The following is a 21,480-nucleotide window of genomic DNA, read 5'->3' on the forward strand; positions in this document are numbered from 1 at the left end:
TAAACACAAAACAAACAAGAAGTTAAAAAGGTAAATGAAATCTTAGAAAAACTTAAATATGATAGACTGAAGAAATATACCTATTTCTTGGCAGTACATGGCACCTATGCCAAAATTGACCATGTACCAGAGCATAAAAACCTTATAACCAAACACAGAAAGGAAGAAAAAATAAATGCATACTTCTCAGACCATGATGCAAAAAAATTATATGTAATAAAGGTTCACAAAAACATAAAGCAAAACTAATTGGAAACTAAATAACAATAATAAATGTGTGGATCAAATAGCATATTACAATAATATCAATAATTTTATCCAAGAAAATGATAATGAGACATCATATCAAAATTTTTTGGGATGCAGCCAAGGCAGTTTTGAGGGGAAACTTTATTCCTCTAAATATTTATATGAATAAAAATAGAGAAAGAGGAGATCAATGAATTGGGAATGCTTTTTAAAAAGCTAGAAAAAAGAATAAATTAAAGATCCCCAATTAAATACCAAATAAGAAATTCTGAAGGTCAAGGAAGAGATTAATAAAATTGAAAGCATGAAAACCTTTGATCTCATAAATAAAACTAAGAGTTGGTTTTATGAAAAAGCCATTAAAGTAGATAAACCTTTTGGTTAATCTTATTTAAAAAAGGAAAGAATGAAAAGGGTGAATTAATCACCAAAGAGGAAAGAATTAAAGAAATAATTAGGGATTACTTTTCCAAACTGTATGTTAATATATTTGATATCCTGAATGAAAAGAATGAATATTTACAAAAAACAAAGATTACTAGAAGAGAAAATAACATATGTAAATAACCCCATTTCAGAAAAAGAAATGGAAGAAACCATCAATAAACTACCAAAGAAAGTCTCTAATTCCAAATGGATTTGCAAATAAGTTCTACCAAACATTTAAGGAACAATTAATTCTTATTCTACATAAACTATTTTTAAAAATAGGAGTTCTGTCAAATTCCTTTTATGACACCAACATAGTGCTGATACCAAGTGGAACCAAAACAGAGGAAAAAAATATACTCCAATCTCCCTAATGAACATTGATGCAAAAATCTTAAATAAAATTTTAGGAATGAGAATACAGAAAGTTATTACTAGGATAATATACCACCATCAGGTAGGATTTATACCAGATAGGCAGGGAGGGTTAAGTATTAGGAAAGCACTCAACATAATTGAACATATAAATATCAAAAACCAACAAAAATCATATGATTATCTCAATAGATGCTGAAAAATCCTTTGATAAAATACAGCATACGTTCCCATTAAAAATACTTTAAATTATAGGAATAAATGGAGTTTTTCTTAAAATAATAAAATAGCATCTATCTAAAAACCATCAACAAATGGTTTATGTAATGAGGATAATCTCAAAGCATTTCCAGTAAGGTCAGGGATGAAACAAGGATGCCCATTATTACCATTACTCTTTAATATAGTATTAGAAATATTGGCTTTATAAATAAGAGAAGAAAAAGAAATTGAAGGAATCAGAATTGGCAATGAAGAAGCAAAGCTGTCACTCTTTGCAAATGATATTATGGTACACTTAGAGAACTGGAGAAAATCATCTAGAAAACTCTTTGAAACAACTAACAAAGTCAGCAAAGAAGCAGAATATAAAATAAATTCACAGAAATCATCAGCATTACTATATGGGAACAACAAAACCCAAGAGCAAGAGATAGAAAGAGAAATTCTTTTTAAAGTAATTGTAGACAACATTAAATACTTGGGAATCTGCCTCCCAAGACAGACCCAGAAATTGTATGGACACAATTCTAAAGCACTTAGCCAAATAAATTAGATATAAATAATTAGCAAACTGTCAATTGTTCATCGTTAAGTCAAGCTAATATAATAGAAATGACAATTCTACCCAAAATAAATTATTCAGTACCAAAGCAATTAACTACAAATAAAAATAAAAAGGAAGGAAATTCATTCTCCATGGATTTTGAAGAACCTATTTTCTTATTCCATCCTCAGGTTTTTCAGTCTTTATTACCAATGAGTCCTAATTATCTTTTTTTTTAAATTATAAGATATCTCAAAATTATCACATTTATGTTCTCTGGTACTCAAGTTTCATCATACTAAATTAGTAATAATAGTGAGTTGTGGTTTCTTTTTTTTTACAAGGCAGTGGGGTTAAGTGACTTGCCCAAGGTCACACAGATAGGCAATTATTATGTGTCTGAGACTGGATTAGAACTCATGTCCTCCTGACTCCAGGGCTGATGCTCTATCCACTCCACCACCTAGCTGCCCCCAATAGTGAGATTTTTAATAGAAAAATAATGGTAGTTCAAGGTCTGACTAGTATGAAAATGCTGGTTTTATTAATTGTTGATTTATTGGTTTATACCTTAAAAAATACAACCGTCTTAATGTAGGGATTTTTCATTTCCAAAGTCTTTTTGATAGAGCAGAATTAAATTAACCATCCCATATTTTATTTCTTTAGTGATTTTTATCATTTTAAAAAATTAACATATTATTTTATCTAGGCTATGAAAAATGAATGTGATCTTAGAAATCATCTAGTTCAATTCCTTTTAGAATTCTCACATTTTATATCATAATTCATGATTGTGAGTAATGAAAAATTATTATATAACATAGAAACAAGTGAAATAGATATATCAAACAATACATAACATGATAGAGAAAAGTGAAAATTACGAAAGCAAAAGAAATGATTTCCAAGAATTGAAAAAGAGCCATTTGTAGGGTCTGGATTAATATAGGAAATACCACATTTACCAAGTCCTGAAAAGTTGTAAATTTCAGAAGTAGCTCAAGGTACAGTTATCATTGGTGAATTTCTTTGCCCAGAGAAAGTAGAAACTGGGTTTGGTATGAAGGAAACGGGGATTGGTTGTGTCTCCTGGATTGGGATTCAGGAGAAAGAAGTTCAATGACCTTTCTGTGTTGCTAAAGAAATGCCCACTGATGGTAATTTTGGTTAATGGAATAAGGATACAGGCACAAGGAGAAGAAAGCATGCCATCAAATATTAGATCTTGAATCTACCAAAGGGAAAAAATATTCCACAAGCTATTGTTATAACTGGCATCAAGTAGACAGGTAAGATACTTTGCCCTGGTTCAATGCTGATCGACATCTCAATGTATTTAAAGTCTGAGACAAAGTCCCAAGAGTTTCTTTGTAGTTAAAGCTCTAGCAAAAAAATGAAAGTGATTTTGCCAGTTGGAATATTTCAAATCTCACACCGTCATATATATAAAGTATTGGCCAATAAAGTTCCCACCATAACCAAGGGGAAAAAAAAGAAATACTATCTCTGCTCTTTGATATCTGACACCATCCATATTTTCCTTCTATTATCTACATACTTCCATGATTTTTACTAGTCCTGAGCATTATTTTGATATTAATTGGGCACTTGGCCCATGCTTTTGTTTTTTTTGTTTTTTTTTGTTTACTTTTTGCAGGGCAATGGGGTTAAGCGGCTTGTCCGAGGCCACGCAGCTAGGTAATCAGTAAGTGTCTGAGGTCGGATTTCAAATCAGGTACTCCTGACTCCCAAAAGACCGGTGCTCTATCCAACTGCTCCACCTAGCCGCCCCGGCCCACGCACGTTTTTCAATCTGAAGCCGGACACTCAAGCATTTCGTCGTGCGCCTGGTTTTCACCTAGTTAGAAGATCTCTAAAGCTTGGCACAGGTGCACACGATCCGGTTCGTTGAACACCTTCCCGACACTGCCCCCCCCCCCCCCCAACTTATTATTATTTTCTGGGAAACGCTTGCCATTGTCTCCCCACACCCACACCCCACGGGACGGGAATTCTGTTTTTTTTGGGGGGGGGGGCAGGGAAAGAACCACCGCAAAATCTTTCTTACATTATTAATTTTACAAGAGCTCATGTGGAGAAGCCACATCGTTACAAAAGCCTAACTTCATCTTTTATTTTGTTTGCGTTGCTTTCTTTCTTTTTCTTTCTTTTTCTTTCTTTCTTTTTTCTTCTCTCACCCAGAGAAAGTGTAAAAAGAGTACACAATTAAACTAATTACTTTCCTTGCTTCCTTCCTTTCTTCCTTCTTTCCCCCCCTTTCCCCTTTCCAAAATATCAAGGAGGTGGGTAACCAGTGCACTTTGCTTAAACATACGCACATACTCACATACACACATCACACATGCCCAAAGCTTAGTACAATATTCATATGTTTCAGACATGGCACTGGGGATACAAATGAGTAAGCAACATGTTTTCCTCCCTTTAGGGCCCAATAAGAGAATGAAATACATAAAGAGGTGCTAGAAAAGTGAGTGTGGCAGCTATGGTACAGTGGATAGATCTTGAGCCTGAAGCCAAAAACACTCATTTTTATGAGTTTAAGTGGCCTCAAACTCTTATCAACTGTGATTCGGGCAAGTCATTTAGCCCTATTTGCCTCAGTTACTTCATCTATAAAATAAATTAGAAAAAGTGGAAAACCACTCCAGTATTTTTGCCAACAAAATCTCAAATGGGATCAAGAAGAGTCAGGTATGATTGAAATTACCAAATTAAAACAACAAGTAAATTGATATAAAATCATGAGAATACTGTGGAAATGTTTGGAAACTGACAAGGAGGTCCAGATCCAAGAAAGATAAATCATATCTGAACTATTAGACCCTGGTACTTTAGGAGCAGAGCTCAAGGTTCTAATGAAGGCAGGATGATTATTATGGTCAAAACATTCATGAAAGACCTTAGTAGCAATTTATTAGGTCAATCAACAGATAACAAATGTTTCCATCATTCATCAATGTAAGATGGTGGGACAGGAAATTCCTGAAATAATTCCTGAAAAAAAAAGAAATACTATTTGGAATAGAATTCCTGTGGAAGGCTAAAGATTAAATCTAACTATTGTACTGGTAACTTTTTTATGTTTCTTGATTGTTCATTTTTTTCATGATGTGGCATTTTGGCTCCCTACATTGGTAGAATTCCAGAAAAGGCCATCATTAGATAAAGGGATCATTTCTAGTAGAGTTCTTTTTCAGTTGAGTGATTTCCACAGTCTGCTTTCACTCTGGTTCTTTAAACTGGCTATGTCATTTAATTGCAAATGAATAGCAACATTTTTCTATGTAAATCAGTCATCATTAGCCAATCACTAAGACTTTTGCTACACAGATACATATACATACATATACATATTTATACATGCACATACATATATATGTATATGTATATATTTTATATATATATATTTATACATACACACACACACACACACACACACACACATATATATATATATATATATATATATATATATATATATATATATATATATGTCTTTAGGGAAAAAAATAAAATTTCCAAAACAATGCAGTTGCGAACAACCTTGATCAGTCTTGAATACAGAGAAAAGATAATAAGGAATTTGCACCCTCTAAATAGCAATATTGACTGGTTTACCTTCTTTTTTCTTTTTGGTATGTTAGGAAAGGAGGGTTTAAATGTGTGTTTTGTTGGGTATATATTATGTAAGGAAGATGTTGTAAAAACAGATATTAATAAAACAATAAAATTCAACCCTTCTCACCACTTTGTCTCATCATTTTTAATGCTACAGCTACTATGGTGCAGATAAGAAAGGCAACATTTAAGGCTATCTGAAATAGTAAAATGACAACAAAGTGAATTGACTGCAATTTCACAGAATCAAATAATTAGGAGATGTAGTATCAGAATTTCACTTATGTCTTAAGGTCACTTCTAGAGCAATAAAACTCTTCCCAGGCTTTTGGTAATGGTGATGCTATCCCCTATTCCTTCTTCTAGCCCACTATAACTCCAGTGGAATTTTTCCTTTCCTTTTGAAGTGGGAGTACTAACCATGAATGCTTCAAGTTCCTGTCATCATGGAATTGTTTCACAGATCAATAGCATATTTTAAATGTCACATTTGATCCTAGCCAAGAAGAAAAGTATACTGTAATCCCACAGGACATGTTAAGTACAAATAATTTCCCATTGTAAATGGCCTGCAGTATGTAGTCTCTGTTCAGTCACTATTAACTGTTAGGAGTTCACTATATTATCAGATGGGACTAGATGATTCTTTGCACTAGGACATGAGTATACTGTTTTAAGTGAGTTTCACCTAACCTGACATCCATTTATGTTAAATCACTTGAACTTATGAAGTATCTTTAAAGTCAACCTCCTTTAATCCAGGGCCTGTAAGAAATGTGCTAACAAAATGAGGACATTGTGGAAGTCTGCTTAGCTCAATACTTAGATGAAATGTCAGAATAAATTTTCCCCATGCATTTTTGTTTTCAAGTATTTTCGCACTCCTCACATCTAAACATTTTCTTATACAAGGAGAAGGCAAGGTGAAATCACAACAATTCTATTGAGCTGAAAGCAAAATTTCTAAATCAATGGGTTTCTCTCCATTTTCCTGTTTTCTATCCTGGGGCTTCTCTGGTGACTGAGATCCTGTATTGAATTTCAAATTTAAATTAACTTAATGGAATCCTGGTTTTAGGAAAAGAAAATAACATCTTTGAGTTTCTCATTGCAGCTTCTAGTTTAGAATACTCAGTGATTATGAATTTTTTCCCTATAGTGCTTTTTCCTATGGTACCCATCTGATGCATGACACATTGATGTCATGCTCACTTTTTTCTTCTGAATGGAAGCACATTGCATCATGATACATACCAATTAGTCAGCCAGAAAATGTTTATAAAATACTTACCATGTGATAGACAATATAATAAGTACTAAGGATAAAAAGAAGTACATCAAATAAAAGAAAACATACAAAATAACCCCTGTCCTTAAGAAGCCTGTAAGCTGAAAGCAATGAAGAAATTAATGTTGCTTGGTTTATACAGCTAAATTTGTTTATGTGGACAAAAATCTCAGGAACATAAAATGTAACTAACAAGAAAAATAATGCCACATTGTACTTTCCATTTTGAAAAGTGGGCTGACACAGGGAAGATGTTGAAAAAGGCCCAAAATACCCACTATTCAAAGACATTAGAGTACATTGGAAAGACAATTGACTTGGGAAGAAGCCAGAATGGATTCAAATACTGCCTTTGGATTCAAATTCTACATCCTATCTGTGTTCCCATGGGTAAATTGCTTAACTACTTTAGGTCTCTGTTTTCTCAACCAGAAGTCAATGTAGACAAAGTAGATGCCTTGTGAGGTCTTGTTCACCTCTAGATCTATAATGGCTATGGTCATATTGTCAGTTGACTTTTTTTATCTCTGTGGGCTTGGAAGGAGGCATCAAAGAAAAAAATGAATTTAAATGAAAATTGGAAAGAAGTCAATTGGACATTAAGAATACTTTCTTGACCAACAGGAAATAAGGAAGCAAATTATTATAAAAGGTCATTAAAGGAGAATAACCTTGAAATCTTTAAGACTATAATAAAGATCCTGAGTGTTTTAAATATTTGTACATCTATATGGTAGGTGCTGAGCCAGATTGATTCTATTTAGTACTTTATGTTTCATTATGAAACTTGGTGAGTTTCTATAGCATCATTGTATAGCGAAAATATTATTATGATAAGTTAATGCTTTTTATTCCTACCTGAAAACATTTTTAGCTGTGACAGCTTGGACACATCAAAATCTCTCCTAGTTGCCTCATCTAGAACACGAAGACTATAAAACTTTACCTGTCTAAGGTAGGAATCTAGACCAAATAATCTCATGCTGCACCTTCCACATTTTATTACTTATGATACTACATTTTTTGCTTCTTTTATGGAACTGAAAATTATTGATAAATAAGCAAAATTTACTTCAAAATAAATAGAGTAGATAATTCTGAGACTAGAGAGGAATTAGATATTTACTAAGAGAAGGAAATGAGGAAATTAAATTTGGTGAAAGTAAGATTCACAAAATTATGATAAATTTCACAAATATCTCTGAACTTATCTGCTTTCTAAATATGTAAATATGTTAGAGGAGATGATATATGATGTGAAGGAGACCTATCTATTTTAGAGGTAAGGATGAATGTCAATATTCCTCCCAGGGGCGGCTAAGTGGCGTAGTGGATAAAGCACCGGCCCTGGAGTCAGGAGTACCTGGGTTCAAATCCGGTCTCAGACAATAATTACCTAGCTGCGTGGCCTTGGGCAAGCCACTTAACCCCATTTGCCTTGCAAAAATCCTAAAAAAAATATTCCTCCCACAACTATGGGTCATATTCAATCGGGAAGATGAATTGAGCAGTGATTTTTTTCAGGCTTTGATATGTTAGTAATAGACCATTGTTAATTCCAAAATATGTGACCTTCTCATCCTCAAGTTTTGTGACTCAAAAATAATATTTTTAAAGCCTGTAAACTACATTAAGGATTCCTAATTATGATACTCTGAGATATTATACATAAAACTTCTAGGAGTACCATGCTTATTGTTTTTCTATTCCCCCACCCCCGAGGAAAACTTAGATTTCCATGAGTTAGAGGAAAGGATGAAAAACATGTCAGGCATGAGAGTTCATCTTCACAAAGTCATGAAAACTGAGGAATAAACACTAGATATGGAGAATTTCAAAAAAGGTTACTTTGGTGAAATTACTATCAACATATGACTTAAGATTATGATGCTGAATCATTATAATCATCATCATCACCATGCTCCTTATCAAAATATTCATCATCTCATCATTATCACAACCACCATCATGATCATCAATACTAGTATTATCATCATCATCACAATCACCATCACCATTACTATCAATATCATTACCAATATTACCATCATTATCATCTATAATGATAACAATAGCTATAATTGTGTCCATATATTTCCAACCCTACATTCAATATAGATTTATCTTTCTTTCATTTTCTAACACAGAATAGTGAAGATTGTTAGTTATTATGAAATGACTAAATGTTTCCTGACTGGAGGACATACATTTCTACTGCCTCCAAATCTTTAATCTAATGTTTTTAAAGGTAAAGCACAACACTCCATCATTTTACCTTCCTTTCTAAGAAGGAACCTTCATGACAGTAAATAAAATTCAGTATACTAATGTTTAGAAATTTGTCCTACGATCAGATTCCAAGGTTTTACACAGGGCAACTTTGGATAGAATTCTGATAAGACATCTCTCCCAAGGCCATCAACTAAACTAAAATTTAGTTCCATTTCAACTGAAATTTCTGAAGAGAAACACTTAAATGAAACATAGCTTACCCTTCTTCTTTTCTGACTAAAAAAAAAAAAAGTTTTCCAGAGATTTAGGACATATGATAATTTCACAACATTGCAAAATTTGCATGAAATAATATTTTAAAAAATGCAGCATTTATATACACTGTTCAGCTGGAAGAATCCATAAATACTGCTTGAAGATAAATTAAGCTTTGGCATGAAATATAATTTATGAAAATTGCAAAATACTTGAATTGATTCTACCAAAAAAGATATTAAATCTTTATAACTAGTAAGCTTCTTGAGAGAAATGAAGCACTTTGCAGAAACAGAATAAAACAGTCACATAAAATTTTAAAAATGTATTTTTAACTGCAAATCCTGTTACTTATATAGATTTATTAATTAAGCAAATACTTTGTAATCATGGAGACCTTTTAATCACCAGCATCTTAGTTTATGTTAGATATGCAAAATGTGACAGTTGAAATGATTAATATGTTTCAAATTATAAAGGAAAAATATAACATTTTTATATTTTATTCCTCCTTTTTTTTTTCAACTGGTATGTTCTTTATAAACTATTTAACTTACATAGTAAATGCAGCACTGAAAGAGCCCTGAAAAAGTAAAAGGTCCAGAAGGCATGGGAGAACATTCATTCCCAAGGAATAACATTTAATTATTACTAAGTGTAGTTTTGTGTGGGGGCAGGAGCCTGTAGTTGGTTTTTTTTCTGAGTGGGAAGATAAACATTTGTCTTTATTTTCAAGTCAATGAAACATTAGAAATTCAGATATCTAAGTTCAGTCTCTTAACATTGATAATATCATAATAACTCCTAGGCTTAAATTTTCACTTCATATTTAAAAGTTTTATTAAAACTTCTTGAAAAGAAGCTGCTTTAACAACTTCCAAATAATTTTCCTCGTAGTGAAGCTTGGCCTGCCTTGTCTGGAATTTCTTTTAATTGATTTTCTAGCTCCTTTTCTGAAAAACACTCTCCAAGTCTAGAGGAAGTAAAGTGAGAATAAATATATCGACTTTTCAGTCAAAACTTGACTGATAAATCACTTCAATCTTTTAAACTATTTTCACCACTCCCACCACTACCACTAAAACTGGCAAAAGCAAGCTTAACATGCACAGTAATGTACAGAGTTCAGACAAGTTTGGGAAGTTCTCTACAGAATAATGTAGGACTGGTACAATGGCATCATTCCATCAAAAGAAGGCAGTGTGTTGCTTTCTAACATTTTTACCAAAAAAAACCATTGATTGTCTGTTTGTTCATTATTCCGAATAGCAACTACCTGTTTATTTCACTCACTATTATCCAAAATTTCTGTGACTGCAGCAAAATTTAATAAGGGCTTACTTTTGTTCCAGTCTCTCTGTGGAACAATGGAGATGGAAAGAAGATATAAAGCAGTCATTGCTCTTAAGGAGTTCACAAGTTAATGGAAAAGACAACAAGCAAATAAATATGTATAAACAAGTCATATTCTATATCTATATCTATGTCTATGTCTATGTCTATATCCTATATCTATATCTATATCATCTATATCTATCTATATCTATATCCATATCCATATCTATATCTATATATAAATATACACACATAGTCTTATTCATGGAATAAGGAGGCCAGTATCATAGGATTGAAGAATATGGTAAGGAGAAAGTTATAAGAAGATTGCATAATTAGGAGGGGATTAGGTTATGAAGGGTTTTTTTAAGATGAAGGGAGGAGTTTGCATTTATCTTAGAGGCAATGGAATTTATTGAGTGGTTATGAGTTTGGCATGGTCATTATCTGCACTTTGGGAAAATCACTTGACTGGCTGAATGTAGGATGAATTGGGGTGGAAAGAGACTGGAGACAGGCTGCCCCTACCAACATGATATTGCAATAGTCCAGACCAGAACTGATATGGATTTCAACTAGAAAAATGGAAGGGTCAAAGGAGAGAAGGGGACATATTCAAGAGATATTGTAAAGGTAAATTGACAGATCTTGGCAACTTATTGGAATTGGGAGAGCAGGGAAAGTAAGAGATATTGAAAAACTATGGATGACTTAAATAATGAAGCACAAGTCTGGGAAATGATGATATGTCTATCAAAGGAAATTTAGAATAGGGGAGGTAGAAAAATAGTGAGTTTTATTTTGGACATACTGAATTTAAAATATCCAAAAAGTATCCAGATATTTGAAAGAGAGACTTGAAAATCATCAGGATAAAGTTTTTAATTAAATTCACAGAAACTGATAAAATCATCTAGTGAAGTTGGGGGGGGGACAGGGAAGGAAGAGGGCAGAGGACAGAAATCTGTGGGACACATACAATTAGAAGGGTCTTTTTTTTTTATTTGCTTTGTTTTCTTTTTGTCCTTCATTCTTGAAGAAGAACATAACATCAGGGAGGTGATGCTATGACAAGCACATGATATGGATTTGAGTGATGGGGTGATATGCTAAGTTAGCAGTCTCACTTTCTCTTACAGAGACATCTGGGTCCAGTAACCAGTTATGTATCAGAATGACTGGCAATGGCCCTGAATGTGAGGCAATCAGGCTTAAGTGACTTGCCCAAGGTCACACAGTAAATGTGGTATGGATTTGAACTCCTGTCCTTTTGACTACTAGACCAGTGCTCCATCCACTACACCGCCTAGCTATTGGCATAGTAGATAGAGCACTGGCCCTGAAGTCAGGAGGACCTGACTTCAAATCTGACCTCAGATACTTAATAATTATTTAACTGTGTGACACTGGACAAAAATTAACCACATTGCCTTGAAAAAAAAAACCCCAAAATGAAAACAAACAAAAAACAAGAGAAAATTTGAATTAGAAGGCATAATCTGGATGAAGATCTGGTAAAGGAAACTAAGCAGAAGCAGTCAGATATGAAACAAGATAATGATGACCTGAAAACCAAGAAGATGGTATAAAATAAGAGAGTGTGATGAATGATGCCAAAGGTTGTAGAGAGTGCATATGTTCATATGTAAATCTTTTTTTAATTTATCAGCTCCTCAGAGGCTTACTTTTAGATTTCGGGAAGCAAAGAAGCCAAATCTTTGCTCCCTTCATGGACCAATTCAACCCACGTCAAACAATTATCACCTACCACATTCCGTACTTAAAAACAAGAGAACTATAAGATACAGGTAACTTTGGTAGAAGTAATGCATTCACTTAAACTTACTTACACAAAAATGAGAATGAATAAATATGCAAGTTCTTCCCCAAGGCCAAGTTAAGGTAGAAAAAATGATGAAAAAACTGGTGAAATAAAGAATGTACAAATCTTAGAATTCTAAACAAATTTCACAATAGTGTCAAATAATTCCTGTATTTGGGTCAGATTTGGATAATGCATTAAGACACTTGGACAGGTAATTGCACTGGATCTTTTGCTAATTTTTAAAAGTGCTTTGAATTTTGGTTGGATTTTAGAAGCTTCAGAATAAATCAATTTTTCTCTTAATTTGGACTTTGATATTTAGTGGTCATATTCTTGGTCTTAGGAAATTGAACCTATTTTATATTGTTATTTTAAGACTTCTTGAAATACGTTCCCTACCTACAAATAATAGACTGTTTAGCTGCAATCGAAAGTGCCCCTCTTCTTGTGTCTCCAATATCTTTACTGGAAGATCATCCACCTGGAGCAAAGTCTGTTTGAGATTTCTTTCAGCCCGGACAAAATGCCATTGGTTGTCATTCAGAGGGGATGGAGAAAGGATTGTGAGCTCCGTGGGGCCATTTCCAACATCAATAGCAAAAGTGATTTCTGAAGGAGCTGTAACAGAAAATGGGAAATATAAAAGACTATTAGAGCACATAATCAATATTTGAAAAGAAGAATATCAGAGAACTGCAGTGTCTCATATGAAGTCAACTTTTCAAGCTCATTTCAAAACAGAAATTCCTTCAACTGTATCCTCAGTGAGTGGTTATTCAGAATAAATAACAATCATTTACATATCACTTTTAAGACTTTTTGAGTGCTTAAACAGATGAATTCAAAACAATCCTGTGAAAGTATGTGCTGGTATAATCTCCTTTTTATTGGTGAAGAAATTGAGATTGATAGAGGTTCAGTGCTTTGCTCAAAGTCATACTGCTATCATGTATTTGAAGACCCCATGGAGAAGGGGAATCCATTACTTTGGAAAGCAGTCTATTTCACTCTAGGAAGTTTTTTCCCCCCCTCATTTTGTTCTGAAATATGCTTCTGTAGATTCTATTCATTGCTTTTAGATTTGCTCTCTAGAGTAAAGCAAAATATGTCTAATCTGGCATTCTTTTAAATAATTGAAGAAAACTGTGATTCTCTTTTAAGTATTTCTGTGCAGCTGAATAATGAACTCTCAAAGCTGGAAGGAAATTCACAGGCCATCTAGCTATATTCATACTGGATGAAAAATCTACTTTATAATATCCCTGACATATGGTTATTCTCTATTTGCTTGAAGAACTCTAGTGACATATAAACTACAATTTTCATTCCATTTTTACATAGTTCTAATTGTTAGCATATGTTCCCTTACTTTCCTTTTTTTGTAAAAATTCACCCTTTGCTATTTTTTGTATACTCTGGGACCACACATGGTAAATCTGATTCCTCCTCCTTCTGTCCTAATTATAAACTTTCCCAGTTGTTTCAACCAAATTTTATATAATTTAAAATGAAAGTCTGTCAAAATCTTGTTCACTCTCCTTTGAACACTATCAAAAATATTGATGTTCTTTCTAAAAACTGGAAATTATACAATGCTTTAGATCTGGTCCTAATAGGTCAGGAGGTAGTAGAGTTATCACTATGCCTCTCTATTTTAAAAAAATATCTTAGTAGATTTCTGGAGATCACATCACACATATAGGAAGCTCCTTATCCACCAAGAACCATAGATCTTTTCACCTGAACTGTAAGCTATTCATTCTACTCCCATCTTTATTGTGAAAAAAGGTGTTAAATCAAGTTTAACATTTTATTATAATTTCCTTTGAATTTCATCTTCATATATTTTAAACAATGTTATAATCTTTCAATAAAGATTTTTTCAAACTTCTGACTCTACTGTTCAATTAGTTGCCTAGCCTTCCTGGCTATATTGAATATTAAAACCTAATAGAATATGATCCATCTCTTTATCCAAGAAAATGGAAAAATGTTAAATAGCATAAATACAAGCACAAAAATTTGGAGAATTCTGTTCTTTCATGGTTACCTTTAGATGATTAATGACCTTTCTTGAGGTCTAGTAATTTAACCCATCTGAAACATGATTATATCATATTATAAGTAATAATTTTATGAGAAGGAATGAAAGTTTTTTACTGTTTTGCTTAAATTTAGATGTTATACCTACTAATTTAATAGTTTGATCATAAGGAAAGCAAAAGATCTTTTGAAATAAACTCTTCTTGTTGAATTTATATTAGCTTTTATTATTACAAGTTTATCTTCCAGATATTCACTATACATTTCTTTTATAACACATAGGAGAATTTTACTAGGAATTGAAGCTAAGATGATTTTTCTATGATTTGCATATATCGTCTTCTTCCCTTCAATGCCAAAGTGGTATAGTAAATGGGACACTGGTTTTAGAATGAGAAAATCTAAAATCCACTTCTGCTTCTTATTACTTGTGTAAGAACAGGCTTAATTTCTTGAGGCTTCTATTTCCCCATTTGTAAAATTGAGGGATTATATTCCATAGCTTTCTAAGGTCATATGAGTTTAAATCTTTAACCTTATACATATCACTACAACATTTTTCATCTTTAGTTCTATAACCCCTGAGCCATTATCTTCAGTCTTCAAAAATAAATTACTAATAGTGGATTAGCAATCTTAAGAGCCAATTTTTTCAGTGCTAGGTACTTTATTCATTTTCAACTTATTTTTTAAATATTTAATCTCTTTCCTTTTAAACAAATTATTATTATTATTATTATTGGAAAAGTAAGGCAAAGTATATTGAAGTTAACATTTTATTTAACAATTCCCTAATACAAATCAGAAGAGAAAAGCAAAAAAGGAAAAAAAGGTATTAGATGATGAAAGAATCTACTCAAGTTCTCCAGCAACTTATCCCCCCACCCCCATCCCACAGCAACAAACAAAAAGAATCTGAAAGTTTGGAAGATATCCTGGTGTTTAACAGGTTCAATATATTTATTGAGAAATGAGGCATTATGATTTGGAAGGAGTAAAGGAACTTATCCAAGGACACAAAATAAGTGAGTGAGACAGAATTAACAATGGGCCTTTTCACTCCAAGTTGAGTGCTTTTTCTACAATACCTGAAATGATAATAATTTATACAACAAGAGAGGTAATATGAAATTCACTTGGAAGGAAAAAACTGGTTGTAACTGTATATGTTTGGTTGAATTTCTTCTGTATTGTACCAATTATATAACCCCCCCCCTTTATAACTAAACAGAGTAGAGCTAGGTATATGCCTTCTAGTGCCTTCTACTAGGGAGGTTAAGCACGGTGGATTACTTGAGCTTGAGAGTTAATAGGTCTAGAGCAAATCTCGAACCTAATAACACTCTATAGTGAAGACCCGAGGGAAAGGGGGAGGGGTACATGGTTGCCTAAAATGAGGTGAAATGACTGAGTTCAGAAACTGAACAGACAATTCTTCCAATCTGATCTGCAGTTAGATCAGGGAATGAGTGGCTCCTATAGTTTGAGATAGGTAAATGAGAGAGAAAGAGATGGGGTGGGAGGGAGGGAGAAAGAAAAGAATGAAGTAATTTCATTTTAGTCAAATGTGAAAATGGAAGATATGGTGTTTACATACTTGAAGTCTCTAAAACTAATTTCCATATGCATTTCCTTCCCTACAAATAGCCTTTCCTCTTTTTCTTATAACACTATATTCAAAAACAAATTTGTGACACAGTTGACAGCATTATCAGGTGGAAAATAAAATCAGGAGAAAAGCTAAAATTTTGATTCCTATATCTCCCAGTACTTGGGTACCAACTCTTGATCTGGGAAAATAAATCTTGGGTATCATAATTTTCTACCAAATGTGAACTACTTCTCTACTTTTATTTATGGTCTTATTGATATTAAATCATCATGGACTCATAGATTCAAGAATATAAGAAATTAAGCCTGGATAAAGGAAAATGGATGATTGGCAAATGCATATTTTCATGAAAACTAAAAGTGATCAATAATACTATTACTGTACTTGCTCTACAGGATGTTGGTACTTATACTCAACTTCTAGGATTCAATCAAGAAATTAGTAATGACTGTTCAGAGGGTTAACACTTTTACTTGAGATCAAATGGCAAAAAAACTATGGAATGACTGGTAAATAATTTGTAATATATACCTCTCTGTAAAGTTAGGCTAGGTACTATTAAGTTTTCCTTGCACCCATCCCCTTCATATCAATTTTATGTATTTAGTTTATTCTTTATTAGTATGAAGATATTCATAGCAATAAAATGCTTAAACATAAAAAATCTCATTTTATATTAAATCAAATTAACAATTATTTATTGGTCTGTGCTTGACATTAAGGAGGATGCCACAAATACATGTGTAAGCCAAACTCATGCACTCAAAAAATTTAAAATATTTTTAGGAAGTTAAGGTCAATAGGTTTGGAATAACTATCATGTAAATAGTTTTCAATTGTTTCAACTATCTCCCCACCCATTTATACCATCTAGAACATAATAATCTCTAATTAGATAGATTGATAAAAACAGTTAAATACATATGCTATATTTTAATATGTATTAACTGATATAACAATACCAATTAAGTTATATCTAGTGTCTTGGGTGAGTCATTTAACTAAAGTCCCATACATCTCTCTGTGTTAAGTGGTTTGTATATTATTCATCTGTAGCACAAGTAAGTTAAACTTCCTGACCTCTATGTTCTCTTCAAGGTCTAGTATTCTCTGAATTTCTGTATAAGAGGAGTTTTTTTCTATTTATTTGGGAGATGAACAAAAAGTCATAGCTATCAGGTCTTAAAGAGGTGCTATGGTAAAAATGGGGACAGGTATTTGCTGGAGACTGGAAATTTGGATTCTAATGAAAGATGAACCACCAACTCGATAGGTGATTGGGAAAGTCATAATTCAATAGTCCTTGAGTTTTATGAATAGAAAATGAAAATATTAGATTAGATAATTTCTAAGGTTCCTTCTTGTTCTAAAACTTTATTTGCTGGCTATGTTAAGAAAATGTACATTTGGCTCATCTCAAATTCAGCAGTGTTGTCTGGGATAACTGTTTCTAACATTTAGAACCTTAAGCATATCAGTCTACCAATATCACAGATATAAAATGGACAGGGATTTGTGTCTGTGTGTGTTTCTCAAATGGCTAGAACAGTACCTGTTATTTAAGAAATACTTCTTTAGTGAGTGATTGCATATTTAACTGTAGACTGATAGATGACTTGTTGGATATGTTCCTTTCTCCCTTTCAGCTTATTTTGATACATACATCCTTTTATCTCATGAAATATTTAGATAGAGTCACAATGCATCCTGAAGAGCAACTTAGAAAAAAGGGAATGTTCATAGTCCTCTGATAGTCCAAGAACATTCTAAAGCAGAATTCCAGTTCAAAAAAAGTTGCAAGTTCTTTGTACTTATCAAATATCTGTTATTTTGCTATATTCACAACTATAGTAAACAAGTTTCCAAAACAGTTAAAACATTTTTGATAGATAACTAGACTTTCTTTACTACTTCAAAAACATTCATTAAGCTTAGAGGACATAATGAAGTATCTCCTTTTTCAAAAAATGCTCAATAATTCCGATACTACTAGATCCAAATGTGCTAGTTGGAAATGACCCAGAAGTCAATGGATTGAAAAATTCATAGAAACCTGTTGTTTCCTGTCCAACAAATTGTATGTATCAAGTTTGGAAGCTGTTGCTCAGATTGTTAAGGGAGAAACACTCTATAGGGAGAGGGGAAAAAGTTATTCTGAGTCTTTGCATCTGTTTAAAAGGCCATTTCCCTCCTAAGCAGCTGGTCTGTTGAAGTTCCTTGCTATGAACCCTTTAGGCAGAAAATTCCATCTGGCAGCAAGATGCAATATGGTGATACGTTAAAGAGGAACCTAAGATTTGGGGGAAGGGGAGTAGAAAGCAAAATGATCTTGAGACATCTCAATATTTACATAAATACTTATTTTAAAAGTATTTGCCCTATGGTATACTGCTTCCATTAAACAATTAGCTCTCTATTTCAATGATCTGCCACATCTGAAATTAATCCACTTTTAAAAAACCCTGTCACAATGTACAAACAAATGGGACTTAGATGTGCAATTAACACTAAATCATACCTCATTACCTTGGGATAATGCACCATGACATTTACCACTCTGTTAATGAATAAAATGACTGTGGGGTATGAATTTATGAAATTTTATGTTAAGGTTATTATAGCCATATTATGAAATGGTTGGTATTCAGTTCCATGTTTTCAGTACTCATCAGACTTGAAATTGAAGGTTCCTATTTCACATCCAAAGCCACAATTGCTTCCTTTCATTAATACCTAGCATCATTGAAGTAAAAAGAGGTTAAATATGCCAGTTAAGATGATCTCTTTCCTTATGTGCGTTGTGTTGGGATTGCATCTCTTTTTTTAGCAAAAGATCTATGGAATCATCAGGAGTAGTCGGCATAGGCAAGAGGGGAAGAGAATAGGAGTGGAGCTATCAAATTTCAAAATATATTTTGCTTAAACACTATTTACACTGTCAACATATTTTATACAATTAGGTCATTGATGCAACCCAGTCAATTAATTCAATCTGACAGTGCAAGGGCATTAAATTGGGTACTAGAAAGAGAAGAAATAACTATTTATAAACTAGAGGGTACAAAGGTGAAATAGCAAAAGCTCCCTGCAAACAAGGTTGCAACTAAACAGGCAAGGGCTAATGGGTAATGACCATGAGCTGCAAACCTGAGATTACAAGTCATGGTGGTGGAAAATAGATCTTCTTTTGAGAAAAATTTCAGACCACAAGGCCAAAACAGAAATAAGCAAAATAAAAAGTGGAATCAATCTTTATATCTAATTCAAAATTTGTGATTTCTCTGACAGTGGACAGTTTCCACCATCTACCCAGATTTTTATTGTAGCTTCCAAGTAATTTTGGCTTAAAAATCCTCTTCCAGCAATTATTGAGCTTGGTCCTCAGATTAGAAACAAAAATTCAGTTGTCAGACATAAACTCATTTTTTTCTTCCATAGCAGGACCTTGCCATTGTTTGTTACAGTCTCCAAGAATACAATTACATGTATTCTATATTAAAGCATATGAGCATATATTCTACATTAAAGCATATGAACATTAAAGCAAATATTAAAATAATGATAGGTACATCATGGAGCATAGCTTTATAGCATCCCTTTGAAAAAGTGAGCTATACCTATGAAAGTGAAGTTTACACTTTGTAATGCTTTCTCAGTGGAATGTTATTGAGTGGTAGGTGATTCATTAAAAAATGTTTATCAAAGAGATCTTATAGGCAGTGTACTTCAATTCCCCATTTCTAAAGATAAAGAAATTAAAAGCCCAGAGAGTTAAACTGACTAAAGCCCAAAGAGGTTTTTAGTCAAGTCATTGCCCCTTTCAGGTGTGTCATACATGTCAAATTCCTAAATATAGTCACTTACAGCTTATTTCCAGTCGAATGAAGTCTTTAATGCCCAGATTTTCCAAGAAGATGCCAGACAAAGCCGTGGTTTTGAAAAAGAATGAAATATCAGCACTGAACTCTGCATGCAAGGTTGGGAAGTGAAGGTAAGAAGCTTCTGTATTAAATGAGGCTGCATTCCAAAAATGACCTGGGGGGGGAAACAAACATACTTCATTGTTATGGAAGGCAATGGTTGTATGGAATGAACTATAAAATCTTTTACCAGGGTTCCTTATTGTGGAAGGGGATTTGAGAGACACTAGGCAAGTAAAGCAAGTGAAGGTTCAGAGCTGAGAAGGGCCTAGGAGGGCAAGGGAGAGCAAGCATATGAATGAAGTGGAAGCATCTCATACTTATATAACATGAACCAAAAGTCTTTTGGTTTATTACTCACGGTCGCCATAGCAACGTAATGGGCCAATTCTCCAGGCAGCTTCTGAATTTGATCTGTTGGTATCAGTGATAACTATCTGGGTGACAGGCAAGTGGTCTTTGAAGGAAAGAAGGCCAGTATCATTTGTCCTAAAAAAAAATAAATACAGAACAAATGTCTTTTATTTTTAATTTTTATCAAGGCTGTCTAGAAACTTTTCAGTATCCTGCTCTTCCAATATATTCTCTGAACCTGAAGGCAGGTGGACAGGCATGAAGAACAGCCCTTCCCCCATTTCATTAGCAGTCTAAGAATCTTACAAAACATGAGAACTTAAATCTTAAAATCTAATACCAATATCCAAATATAAGCAGATTTCCATTTTTGCTAACTGTGCTTTCTGAAAGACAGAAAGATTTCAGGGATTATAACTACTGAAAAGACTTAACAGACCACCTGCACCCATACAGATATCGATTTAAACAGTTGAAAGTAATGCTGGATTAAAGATCACTTCCCTTGTTCTGTAAAGGGATCTGCTATCTCAGTAACTACCTCATTGCCAGTAGAACAAATTCTCCTTCCAATAACTCCAAAGGCCCATTTCAGACAACTGCCAACAGGTTTTAAACAGTTCTGAACCCTAATTATTGCTTTTGTCTTTTGTTGAGATGTACCTTAGTTAGATTTTCTTTTCTATATTTAATCTTTTTCTTTAAAAAACTCTGGAAGGAATAGTCATGCTTTTGTATTTTAAAAAAAATGCTTATCACACAGTGAAAATTACCATTGTTTATACAGTTCCCTTACCCATTAGCCTTTGTCATGTAAAATGAAAACTTGCTGCTTTAGAGTTTTATGGTAGTTCACTACCTTGGAAAAATAATTTAAATTCATGGGGCTGGAGCCACTGGGTGGTGTAGTGGATAGAACACTGGTCCTGAAGTCAGGAGGACCTGAATTCAAATACAGCCTCAAACACTTAATAATTATCTAGTTGTATGACCTTGGGCAATTCACTTAAACCCATTGTCTTATTAAAAAAAATAAATTTTTAAAGAAATCCTGGGGTCTTTCTTATCTGTAAAATATGTGATTTTAACTAGACCTCTGATATCCTTCCACATGATCTGTTTTTTCAATGTCCATTTTAAATTTTAATCAGT

The 21,480-nt window shown here is 33.2% G+C and overlaps 1 protein-coding gene across 2 annotated transcripts in view; it reads right to left on the reverse strand.

Annotated features, from left to right (window-relative positions):
• CNTNAP5 (contactin associated protein family member 5) overlaps positions 1-21,480 on the reverse strand; it is a 945,272-nt gene that overhangs the window by 160,588 nt on the left and 763,204 nt on the right. For both annotated transcript variants that reach the window (XM_074214960.1, XM_074214961.1), the window contains exons 15-17: positions 20,336-20,463; positions 19,919-20,089; positions 12,799-13,017 (exon numbers count right to left, since the gene is read on the reverse strand). In XM_074214960.1, the coding sequence (XP_074071061.1) occupies positions 12,799-13,017; positions 19,919-20,089; positions 20,336-20,463 (518 nt within the window). The remainder of the gene's footprint in view (positions 1-12,798; positions 13,018-19,918; positions 20,090-20,335; positions 20,464-21,480) is intronic.

Source organism: Macrotis lagotis, chromosome 1 (assembly GCF_037893015.1).
Source record: "Macrotis lagotis isolate mMagLag1 chromosome 1, bilby.v1.9.chrom.fasta, whole genome shotgun sequence".
In the NCBI taxonomy this organism is placed as follows: Eukaryota; Metazoa; Chordata; class Mammalia; order Peramelemorphia; family Peramelidae; genus Macrotis; species Macrotis lagotis.